We start from the raw sequence: 12,533 nt of genomic DNA, 5'->3' as shown, positions 1-12,533 counted from the left end.
GGCGTGTGGAAGTCCCTACAAGAGACCTATGTCCAGCAGTAGACGTCTATTGGTTGTTGATGATGATGATGATGATGATGATGATCCTAGACCACCGAATGGGCGTCCACTACCACGCGAGCTCTTGCGATCCTGTCACTGAGTAGAGTATTTTATGAACTCGTTTGAGTTTGACTTTAAAATATGGAAAACTTCATCATTATCATCATGATCAACCCGTTGCCGGCCCACTACTGAGCACGGGTCTCCTCTTAGCATTAGAAGGGTTTAGGCCATAGTACCACATTGGCCCGGTGTGGAATGGCAGACTTCACACACCTTTGAGGAACATTATGAGAACTATTTACTAAAAGTTAATAGAGCTGGTCATGGACACCGCGTCGCCGTTATCAGCGCTGACTAATTTATGCGCGGTGCCTGAGTCCTCCTTGGTGTACTCCTTAGCGCCGTAGTAACTAGTGTCGTTGCTGGTCGTAGTGTCGTTGATCCTCAGTCTGATCTCTACACCGTGTTATGTTTTGGAGGAACTGAAATCAGTGCTGATTGGCAGACTTCATGCACCTTTGAGAAACATTATGTAAACTTCTTACTAAAAGTTAATAGAGCTGGTCATGGACACCGCGTCGCCGTTATCAGCGATGACTGATATATGCGCGGTGCCTGAGTCCGCCTTGGTGTACTCCTTAGCGCCGTAGTAACTAGTGTCGTTGCTGGTCGTAGTGTCGTTGATCCTCAGTCTGATCTCTACGCCGTGTTCCGGTGCTGTGATGTTTTGGAGGAACTGAAATACGTAATACTGATTTTAATATATATGATATATATGATATATGATATTTAAGTGGTTATTTCTTCATTAGCATTAATTGTGTTTTTTATCCCGGAAAATTAAAGAGTTCCTACGGGATCTTTCAAAACCTAAACCCACGCGGACCAAGTCGCGGGCATCATCTAGTTATTTAGTGTTATGAGTGGACAATAAAGATGCGATGCGATGCGAAGATAAAAGGAACCACTCCTTTTATATAAACTTCTAGGTGTCAGCTGAGGATATCCAAGATTCACTAGAACAGTCACATTTTTTGTGGTTTACTTGCGTTTGGCGGCAACCATACCTTAAGGAAAGCAATGACGAAACGAGTTGGAGCGCGCTTTGCTAGAAGTTACCTATTCACTCTTGCCTTCAAGATGGCAGGCTTTCAAGATGGGGTTAGTAAAGGTGGGTGACAATGTTGATTCTTGTCCTTTATGAAAATTCTTTCACATACCTCATTCAAATCCAAGAAATCAACATCCCCCAACTTTGTTCTCGCTGCGTACGCATACTTGAAGGCTTCTAACGTCCTGTGATAGGTCAGGATCGTGTTATCCGTGCCGTTGATGCTGTCCACTGTGAAGTTGTATCCGCTGAGGGTGTTCAGGATGTTCACGAGGATAGCGCCGCTGCTTGGAGGCGGGGGTGTGTAGAGGATATCGCCGTTGCTGAGTGGAACTGCTATTGGGTCTGTGATTTTTGGTCTGAAAGGAAATATGCACATCTGATTGAATACTTTAATACTTATGATTCTGTGGGTTCAATACTTATGGTTTTGTGGCTTATCTCCAAGAAATATGCTGGGCGAAGAATTATTTAGACAACACCTAAATATGTATATAAAAAGAAAAGGTGGCTGACTGACTGACTGATCTATCAACGCACAACTCAAACTACTGGACGGATCGGGCTGAAATTTGGCATGCAGATAGCTATTATAAGCTAAGCCGCTAAGAAAGGATTTTTGAAAATTCATTCCCTAAGGGGGTGAAATAGAGGTTTGAAATTTGTGTAGTCCACGCGAATGAAGTCGCGAGCATAAGCTAGTACATTTAATGAGCTAAGATTGTGGTAGTTATACTAAGGTGGTATTATATATTCTGTGGTTATACCTACTGTTGAGTTTCACGCACATCCCTGATCCCCTTTAGTATCTACATACAAAGTACCTAAGCTATTTAATCAATAGGTAGGTACATATTATTAGGATGTCTGACCGGTATTTATCAGCAACTCTATTTTTACTTTCTCAACTCTCAGTACCTATGTATAAAATTACGACTTCTTTCATTTATATTTATTGTGCCATATTATTGTGAAAAGTTTTACCAACTATTTTACCAATCTTACCTAAATCTTATCATTCTAAGAAGAAATGGCGAGAGTCCGAAATCCCGATTTAAGTTTTTATGGGGAATTTTCTAATCTAAAAATTCTCTCCTTACCTCTTAGAGACTTCATCATAGGTAGATTATAAGGAAAAATGGATCAGGTAGATTTCTAAAAGAAAAAATTCTAAAATAAAAACCTAAATACTACATAGCTGGGTTTACGGAATCGATGTGACATTTAGATAGGTACCTACTTATAACTTTATCTAGACTCAGTTTATAGTTTTACCGTTCGTGCAGCTGCTATTTTGACCTCCGCAACCGTTTGTATGAACCCATGTACAAAGGTCATATATAAAGTGTTTCCTCAAAGGTTAATGAAAACGATCCTAAATTATACCATACCTAACTATTAATTAAGGCGTGATAGCCTAGCAGTTAAGACATCCGCCTCGTAATCGAGAGGTTGGGGGTTCGATCCCGGGCACACACCTCTAATTTTTCGGAGTCATATATGTGCCTTCTACGCAATTAAATATCACTTGCTTTAATGGTGAAGGAAAACATCGTGAGGAAACCTGTATGTCTGAGAGTTCTCCGAAATGCTCTAAAGGTGTGACGTCTGCCAATCCGCACTTGGCCAACGTGGTGTACTGTGGCCTAAAGCCTTCTCATTCTGAGAGAAGACCCGTGCTCTGTAGTGGGCCGGAAATGGGTTGATGATAATGATGATTATTTACAGCATTCGGTACTATTATACCTACATTATTATGTTCCATAGTACACAGATTAAATTTTTAGTTACCTTCTCTGGTTCTGTATATCGTCGTCGCGGATATCTTATTATACTTACCGCGGAAATATTTTTATAGTTTGACATTTAGGTATTCATAAGCTTCTAGAATCTAGCTTGATGTGACCAATATTCTCGAAACGACACGGCACATTTTTACGACGTAGATAATAGTTTAGGTATATCGTGGTATAATATTAAACAAATATTTCATCATCATATCGATATTTCTGCTTCGAGAACAAACACTTCTGTGTCTACTACTTAAATGTAAATTACTCGTAGCTATTCTTTTCTTTTTCTACTAATTGCTCAGCTGATATCATTAATTTACCATTCATTATTCACAAATTTTTCATTGAAAACATTTATTTATCTGGAAAATACCTATGTATAACATTATTTAAAAATGAGTCATTGAAAAATAACGAGTTTTCTTTGTATTCAAACTATTTGTCTACATATTTTTTTTTATTTGTCCTATTTACTATTTAACCAATTATGAACGTACTTTCAATAGGTAGGTAAGCAAAGATTAAAATTATCTAATTATTACTACTGCGGATTACGTTCTATATCTAATCGTTTTCTTCCAATGTGTTAAAAAATAGTTTAATGATACCTATCTTTTGTTATCGAATGTAAAACATGGTTTAAGTCACGTTTAAAATTTCTACTTTTCTGTGATTTTATGCCTCTATGACTTAAACGCCACTGTATGCTCTACCTAATTTCTTATTATTGATCATTGAAACTTGGAAGAGACAAAATTACTGAAACTGATTAGGTACCTATAAGATTTAACGAGTAGGTATGGTCCGCGACAGGTCGAGATGGCTATCCGGGTATAAGGCGGGAGAATGCCCCGAACACCCACACGTCACCCGCGCTCGCCAGCACCGGGTTAGTGCAGGGGCTGTGCAGGTGTTCGGGGCGTTCCCTCCCCGATTGCCATCCCGAGTCCCGACCTGTCGCTGAGAAGTTAGGTATCAAGTTTCTTGCTGGTTCTTCTCGGTTAGAAAGGAATTCCGAACCATGTGGTACCTAAATATAATTTGACGATTCAAAAGCACTGTAAAAGTTTACTTGAATAAACATATTATATTGTAAGTATTCTATTCTATTGCTGGTATTTAAAAATGCATTCAAGCCTTCAAGGCTTAATTTGAAGGAAAAATGTTTAGTTGGATGAGGAAAGGGGTATTTAGATATTCATGTTAAACGTGCATATTTAAATATCCTCTAACAATTTAGTTGTTTTATTTAATACAAAGGAATATGCAGGAAGGCAGGTATGGATTTGTCTGTATGTACAGCCTTAGTATTTAATTTAGGAGGTAGGAAAACACTAACCAATAAGACGGAGTTGGAGAAAAAAATAAAATATTAGGTACCTCTTGGATGCATTATTCTAGAATAATTAATCTGAGTATTACCTATATCTAGGCACTTTGTTAACATGTAGGTACTTTCGTTAGAATTACCTAAACAAGGACGTAAATCTAAATACGAAATATTTCATTTTTATTATAGGCAATTTGAAATTATTTATGAGAAAGGGGAGAGTTCGTAAACAGAACTATTTATCAATCTACAGATAGGTAGGTAGAGGTACACTACCTATTTTGGTACCGATTGAATTGATCTAAAGTCTAAACATCAGTTAGTCAGTTTAAGTGTGAATGAATATTCTATTGGGCACACGGCTATTATATAAACAGAAACCCACCCAAGTAACTAAATAGAAAAAATTCGCACCTAAAATGCCCTGCCGAACTTTCTACACGTCGAGAGAGGAATTTTATTGTAATCTGTTTACATTACACCTACATTGTATACATTAAAAACTAGTGATACACTTCGCAAATAGGTACTTATTATGTTTATAAATAAATTCTGATAGCAATGTTTTGAAGTTAAAATTGATAAGACAACGAAATGTGTTTACAAAACAGAATTATCAATCGCATTATAATGTTACAGATTGTAGTTCAGTCGGACATTCATACTTTGTTACCAATGAATTAAGTCTAATAAATAATTACCTACCTACTCATTAATATCTAGTAGGCATCTAATCAATATCCTATTCACTTGCAGGTTATTAGTTAGGTCTTAGGTCTGTAAATCATTATGGTCCAAAATCACCGCTCTCAAACAAAAAACCCGAATTTTATTTTCTTAAAATTAATATATAGAAAATTATTATAAAACATGGATCCGAGACATGGTCGCTATGTATGTGCCTCATGAGAAGGCTCGGAGTCTCTCTACATGATCAAATCAGAAATGAGGAGATCCGTAGGGAAACCGGAGTAACCGACATACCTAGTTCAACAGGTTGCGAAGCTGAAGTGACAATTCCGTCTACTTAGCAATACATAATAATAGTGTTTCTATAAACAATTTACATTGTTTATAGAAGCACTTGCTACAATATTAAATTACATTTAATTCAAAAATGGGGATCGTTACAATTTGTTAATAAAATAGGATCTTAACATTGATTTATTAAGGTAGTTAATAAATCAATGGATCTTAACTTATATTTGAAATTAACTCTAGTTCGGTGTTTTAATCTTATCATCTATTAGTTCTATAACTTACTGGTAGTCCCTAAGGTCTTCAGCCGTGATGATGCTGCCAACTCGGTCGAGGTCCTCCAAGAAGTCAATGGCAAGAGTTCCGTTGTAAAGCTCGTCGCCACCCTTCTCGGCGATGATTCTGAGCGTGTTGCACAAAGCCTCCGAGGGTTTGACTAGCGTGCCCGGCTTATGGAACTTGTCCTTCGACGAGTTGTAGTACATCTTCCTGTAAATTGATTGAACAGCGAAAGATAAAACATAGATACCTACACAATATAGGTATATAATTATTTTACCACACACGTCTTCAATTCGATTGTAATTCTGTAACTGTCAGGTAAAGTCGGCCAATAATAGTAGCAGCCAGTGTCGTACAGACAATAGGAACCAGAGATCAGTAATTCTGGTAAGAAAGGAATCGATCAAATCATGAGCCTATTATGATTTACGCTAAATTAATTGGTTTAAGTTAGTGTTAAACAGATATGAGTTTCTGGCTTCTTTTTTCGAATGTCAAATTGTTAGAAATGCGTTTTCTATGTTTTATCCTTTGCTGTGATGAACAGTGTAAGTAATCAAAAAGTAATGGAGATGACTCGTCAATCGGCAACCGTTGTAGTTGTTGCGGACAATTCATGTAGGTACGTATTGCTATAATATCTTGAATCCTTCTTCCTTACCTTATCCCACGTTACGTGGGGTCGGCACAACATGTATTTTCCTTCCACTCACTTCTGTCATCCGTCAACGTATTATCCATCCCTTTTACACGCATATCCTCTTTCACGCAATCCATCCACCTTTTCTTTGGTCGCCCTCTCCTCTTTTTTCCTTCCACATGCATATTTAACATTCTCCTAGTGACATGGCTTTTTGCTATATCTTGAATATGAATTATTAAAAAAATCTTACCAATATCTTTATATGCACTATGTGGGTATTTAGTAGGTACATAAACACAACTCAAATCATGTGACGATTTTTATGGAACGCTTGTTTGGTCACGCCGCACGCGACAAAGCAAGTTACAAGGTTTTTCTTTATCATTTCCTGATAGAACCGGCTTAAAGTTTAAAAATGTGTGCTAGTTTCACAAACAAAGGGTTACGTTTTCGTATGTTACAATGAGAATTGTCAGCTCACAGAGATTATTATACTTACACCTAGAACATGGAGAGAGAGTACCATAAAGATAGATTTTGTAAGACAATGATCCGAATATTTCTGATGGAAAATAATATTGCCGGTCACCTTGAAGCCTGACCTAAGTGTTATGTATACAAAGTCATAAAGTTCTGCAATGTGTTTTACAGTATACCTACGTTATTTATTCTACTATCACCTCCATTTTTTTTATTGAATATCCTGTTTGAATGATTAATAGATCTATTTAATTAATAAGTAGGTACGTTAAAACGGTAGACTCACTCACTGACTCATTAACACGCAATCTAGAAAGTTGAAATTATGCACAGATGTTCACTTTAGTGGCTGGATTTTTCAAAGTTCCCATGGGAGCTAAGCCACAGGCAATCGATAGCCTAGGCCCTAGACAAAAATAGTTTCTATACTTCATGCTCATCTAGGAAGTTGAAGTTACCTAGAAAAATAAAAAAATTACCTTAAATGAGGATCGTTCTTGACATACGGATTGATTTCCAAGCCATCGTACAAGGCTTTGGACATTGTGAAACCGTATTTGCAGAAATCTAGCGTGGGCTTCACGAGGCTTTCCCAGGGCAGCTTGCCCCACCGTTTGTGGGCAGCCCACATACCCCGCAGTTCACCGGGCACACCCACGGAGAGGGGACCTAAACAAATCAAAAAATAAATGAATGATATTCATTTTCGTATAACATTATGAATTATGACCAAAAATTGTTATCACTAGAAATAGGACTATGCCTAGGTGCCTTGGTGTTAGATTTACATTTTTGTTTCCTAACGGGACAAATAATTGAGCCTCGCTTTTTAACGCCTCACGCGCCATTTTAACTTTTTGTGTCATGTTTCATGTCAAAAGTACGATTTTAGTCTTATTTTAAAGGTGAACCGTACTTTCACATGACAGTTGACCCAGTTAAAATCGCGCGTGAGAAGTCATTTTGTACGGACTATAAAATAATAGACCTAAAAAAGGCAGGCATCCATATTCCATACGTCAGCGAACACACCCACTCTCGAACTCTCAGCATCATTCGCCATTTTGAATTTAGAGTGACGTCATATTTTTATACACAATGAAACTATTGCACAATACCTTACCTATCCATACTATAATAACATAAATGCGACAATGTGTCTGTCTGTTTGTATGTCCGTCTGTCTGCTAGGTTTTCACGGCCCAACCGGTTTAACCGATTTTGAGTTAGCTTACATCTCGCCGAAGTTCTAAGGAGGATAAGGATCCAATCCAAAGTCTATAAATTGTGTCCTAACTCCTAATCGATTCCTATACCAGCTGCTTACATACGAGTAGTTATCTATGTATCCTATCTATTATAGGTAGGTACCTATAGGCTTTATTAGATTAATTAATTTTATAATTTTTTTGTTCTTTCTTTAATATTATTATGTCACATCATATAACTTAAGCTATCTAGTGTATCGATCAATCACTTCGCATTTTAGAAACTACATGGCAACACGCGGAATGCTTCTGATGCCGAACCAGATCGGGAGAAAGCTTTAGTGAAACGCATGAAAGTAATGCGAATTCGTAAGAACAGATTCGCGAACTTTTAAAAGCACGGCATTATTTTTAACGCGTCCCATCTTAGCTACCTACCACATCATTACTTCCCATCAGGTGTAATCGTGGTCAAGCGTGTGCATAATATACTTAGTGAATAAAAAAAAGCTTTTTGAATTTGGTACCTTTTCAAAAGATTTTTATTTAAGCTTTTTTTGGGTCCCGTACCAGAAGGGTGTCAATGGGTCCCTATTACTACATACTAAGCCTCCACTGTTCGTCCGTCCGTCTGTCAGCGGCTGTATCTCATGAACCGAAAAAGGTATCACAAGGTAGGGCATGGTACCTTAGTTATTGACTGTTCTATGATATATTTATAAAAGAAACAATATGTATTCATTCATATATACAGTGTGTCCGCGCGGACATGAACTAGCGATATTTTAAACACTTATACCTAAAACAACTATTTTTAAGTACAAATACACTCTAAACTTTGGCCCAATCCACTTCCTACCTGTGTGGCAGCCATTTTGGTTTTTTTGTTGAAATATTATTCTTATACGTGTACGAAAAAAATCATATCTCTCAAAGTTTTGGTCTTACTGAGATAAAAATGGGATTATTCGAAAGGCAGCAATACTGTCCTATTGTCGACATTACAAAACAAAGTGTTCACATTTCCATAACTTTTGAACAACTTGAAAAAATTATCGTAAAATTATGCAAATTCACAAATTATTGTAAATCACTGCAAAAACACCCTCGACAACCCTATTGACATAGGGACAGTATTGTTACCCTTCGAATAAGTTCAATTTTATCTCAGTAAGACCAAAACTTTGAGAGATATGGTTTTTTTCGTACACGTATAAGAATATTTCAACAAAAAACTAAAATGGCTGCCACACAGGTAGGAAGTGGATTGGGCCCAAGTTTAGAGTGTATTTATACCTTAAAATAGTTATATAAGTGTTTATAATATCGTTAGTTCATGTCCGAACACACTGTAATAAATAATAATTAATCATACAGCCAGCGCATCGGCATAATTATTATACACCCAGTAAAACATTTCATGGTTTGCTAGTGATAAGTATTTTAAATGTTTTCCTTTATACACATACCTACGTCTGTACGTTATAATTAGTCAACCTAAATTGCGGTCAATGGTCTGAAAAAAATACCTATTGTGTTAGCGCTGCGACTGCTAAGGTTTTGTTTTAAAAACGCGTTTTCAACAATTAATAGTACTATCCGCATCTACAACAATACTATATTTTGTACCTACTATATAAATTACCATTGTAATTTACTGCATTAATTTTTATTGTGTTTAATAATCCACAATTATTGTTAACTTATTTAAAAAATAATAAGTAATTCCCACTTTTTTATAAGTTGATTTTATGAGTTGAATAAAAGTTGTATTATATTCATTATGCCATACAACTTTTTTAATTCAACTCACCACGTCTTATGTTTCACTTGTAATGGGATTTTAGAGGAACGGTGAACTAGAGTTATACAGTTTACCTATATGTATTAAAGGTGCCTAGGTAGGAGTCCTTGGCACTGATATGTTAGATAGGTACTTAGTAATACTAGTTACTTCGTGTACCTATCTACCTAGGGCTATTTTATAATTTTATTATCGTTCTACCTTTACTTATTTTTTGACTTTGGTAGGTAGGTGGATAATGGATATCATTATATTTGAACCTGAGTCACTAATCACCATATGTACCTACGTACGGCAGGCACGTTCTAAAAATATAATCATAGGTAACCTAATGATAATGTCACGTATTAAATAATAGTTCAATAACAAACTCACGAACTCAATAAGTATTGTTTTCTGTAATAATTGTATTCAATTAATCGGTTGATGATCTACGATCTTTTTAAGACCTTGGACTCTTGGTCAAATCTGCTATATTGGATTTGTCATGACGTCATAACATAGCCTATGTCAGGCGTAAAGACGACGATGAATTCAAAGACGTTTTCTTCATCAAAATATAATGAAACAGCAACGATATGAAGAAAGGCTCACTTGCAAAGTACCTAGTAGGTACACTTAAACTTATTTAGTTTTTCAATGCTGTCACTTTGTAGCAACCGCATTATGCTCATGCTAAAAAGTGACAGCATTAGGTACAAAATTTTACTGTATCAGTTTGTTCTGTCGTTGTCCAAGTGGTCCTAAGAAGACTAACATTGGAATTCAGGTCAAAATACGGGCTTCTCTAGAGGACGATTCAATCGACATGTGTCATATCCAACCTTAATGCAATGCATTAAGGTTGAATATGCCGATCATGTACCTAGTCTGAATCGTCCTCTAAAGAAGCCGAAGAAGCCGAGAAGAAGAAGAAGTGTGAGAGCGAACACTGCGAAACTCATAAGCCATCCCAACCCATAGTAGAGTAAGAGCCAGTAACTATTGTCCGTTCATCGTAACTTGACGCGTGAGTAGGTAATAATGTTGGCACCATTGCTTTGTTTCTTTATTCCTTCCAGTTAGGGTTTATTATTGTGTGATTTGCAATAGTGCCAACATATTACTCACGCTTCAAATTACGATGAACAAACAATACCTACCTTTAGATGCTTTATCGAAGTTCCCATTGAACATGTCCATCGAAGCAGCAGCTGGCGCCTTCTCCCTAGCTATCACAGTGTACGCTCTCTCCTCCTCCTTGATGTAGACCGTCATGAAGAACCCTCCGCCGAGGCCCATGCTCTGCTGGTTGTAGAGGCCGTTGCAGAACATGGCTGCGATCGTCGCGTCCACCGCCGACCCATTTATTGAGAGAATGTGCCTGGAACAAAACGCTCATTATGTAAGTGGTAAGTAGGTACCTACTAGCTGATGCCCGCGACTTCCTACTCGTGGATTTAGATTTTTGAAAATCCCGTGGGAACTCTTTGATTTCCCGGGATAAAAAGTAGCCTATGTCACTGTCCAGGTCTTTAACTATACCTACTCATGCAAAAAATCACGTCGATCCGTTGCTCTGTTGTGACGTGATTGAAGGACAAACCAACAAACAAACAAACTTTCACATTTATAATATGGGTAGGTACTGATAATATGGGTAAGTACTGATTAAAAAAAGTGGTAGGCCTAAATATGTAGGCGTGGAATTGACTCGCAGCTCACTCCAGCAATGCGCGGCGGGACTGCATTTAGGTAGGAACTAAGTACATCATAATTACCAACTAAGGTTGGTCATACGCATTTCTAACGCATGCCTAAGATTTGGAATCCTTTTTCGCGATCTGTGTTTCAATCTGGGTATCTTTAAAACAAGAGTGAATACTGAATAGGCATCTTCTAGGTAAACGCGTCCCATCTTAGGCCACATCATCACTTTCCATCAGGTGTGGTTGTGGTCAAGTGTGAAAACATCATATCGTATTCATCTTCACTCTTTAGTCTTTAATTTTAATTTTGTATATTAGGCCCCACATTGATTTAGGAGCAATCTACCTAAATATCTGGGCCTACAACTCCAAGCTTAATCTTATTTAGGTACTGAATATATTATTTGGTCAGTTTTGGACGCAGAAATCTGAATTCAGAATTCTGGCTGTGGAACGCTTAGCACAGAATATAATATACCATGGTATAAAGTCTATTTTTTTTTTACATTTTCTTCGGAATAGTATTAGAGATCAGATAGATAACAAGCTGTGATAGCCTAGTGGTTAGGACGTCCGCCTTCTAATCGGAGGTCGGGGGTTCGATCCCGGGCACGCACCTCTAACTTTTCGGAGTTATGTGCGTTTTAATTAATTAAATATCACTTGCTTTAACGGTGAAGGAAAACATCGTGAGGAAACCTGCATGCCTGAGAGTTCTCCATAATGTTCTCAAAGATGTGTGAAGTCTACCAATCCGCACATGAGAGTAGACCCGTGCTCTGTAGTGGGCCGGTGATGGGTGATGGGCCATGATGATGATGTTAGAGATCACGTCATGCAATGCCAGACACTCAGTATCGTGGCAACCCCCTACCCTTAAAGTTTAACAATTTATTAAAGTTAAATGATCCACTGTGAGAGGAGACCTGTGCTCTGTAGTGAGCCGGCGATGGGTTGATCATGATGATGATGATGATGATGAAATGATTCAAACTTCTTAGTCGCTGATCGTTCCTCCCAGTGCAGTGTAGTGAGACAATACGCAGAGAAACATTCAGTTTTTATAAAATAACGAAGGTCTGGCGCGTGCTGCCTCTTAGTCTATAGTTTATCTTCATAACAACATGCACAAACGGTGTATTTTTAAATCTCAACGTCAAGGAGAGGCATC

The 12,533-nt window shown here is 37.5% G+C and overlaps 2 protein-coding genes across 5 annotated transcripts in view; one reads left to right on the top strand and one right to left on the bottom strand.

Annotated features, from left to right (window-relative positions):
* Window positions 1-12,533, top strand: part of LOC117989018 (cytochrome c oxidase subunit 6A, mitochondrial-like) — a 104,488-nt gene that overhangs the window by 34,851 nt on the left and 57,104 nt on the right. The gene's annotated exons all lie outside the window — the stretch shown is intronic.
* LOC117989011 (glutathione hydrolase 1 proenzyme-like) overlaps window positions 1-12,533 on the bottom strand; it is a 35,909-nt gene that overhangs the window by 3,491 nt on the left and 19,885 nt on the right. For all 4 annotated transcript variants that reach the window (XM_034976313.2, XM_034976312.2, XM_034976310.2 and 1 more), the window contains 5 exons: window positions 10,817-11,037; window positions 7,142-7,331; window positions 5,543-5,746; window positions 1,266-1,515; window positions 591-781 (listed from right to left, as the gene is read on the bottom strand). In XM_034976313.2, coding sequence (XP_034832204.1) covers window positions 591-781; window positions 1,266-1,515; window positions 5,543-5,746; window positions 7,142-7,331; window positions 10,817-11,037 — 1,056 coding nt within the window. The remainder of the gene's footprint in view (window positions 1-590; window positions 782-1,265; window positions 1,516-5,542; window positions 5,747-7,141; window positions 7,332-10,816; window positions 11,038-12,533) is intronic.

The sequence above is a fragment of the Maniola hyperantus genome, chromosome 15 (genome assembly GCF_902806685.2).
Source record: "Maniola hyperantus chromosome 15, iAphHyp1.2, whole genome shotgun sequence".
Lineage (NCBI taxonomy): Eukaryota > Metazoa > Arthropoda > Insecta > Lepidoptera > Nymphalidae > Maniola > Maniola hyperantus.
The sequence above is the reverse complement of the archived record's forward strand: the minus strand, read 5'-3'. Positions and strand labels throughout refer to the sequence as shown.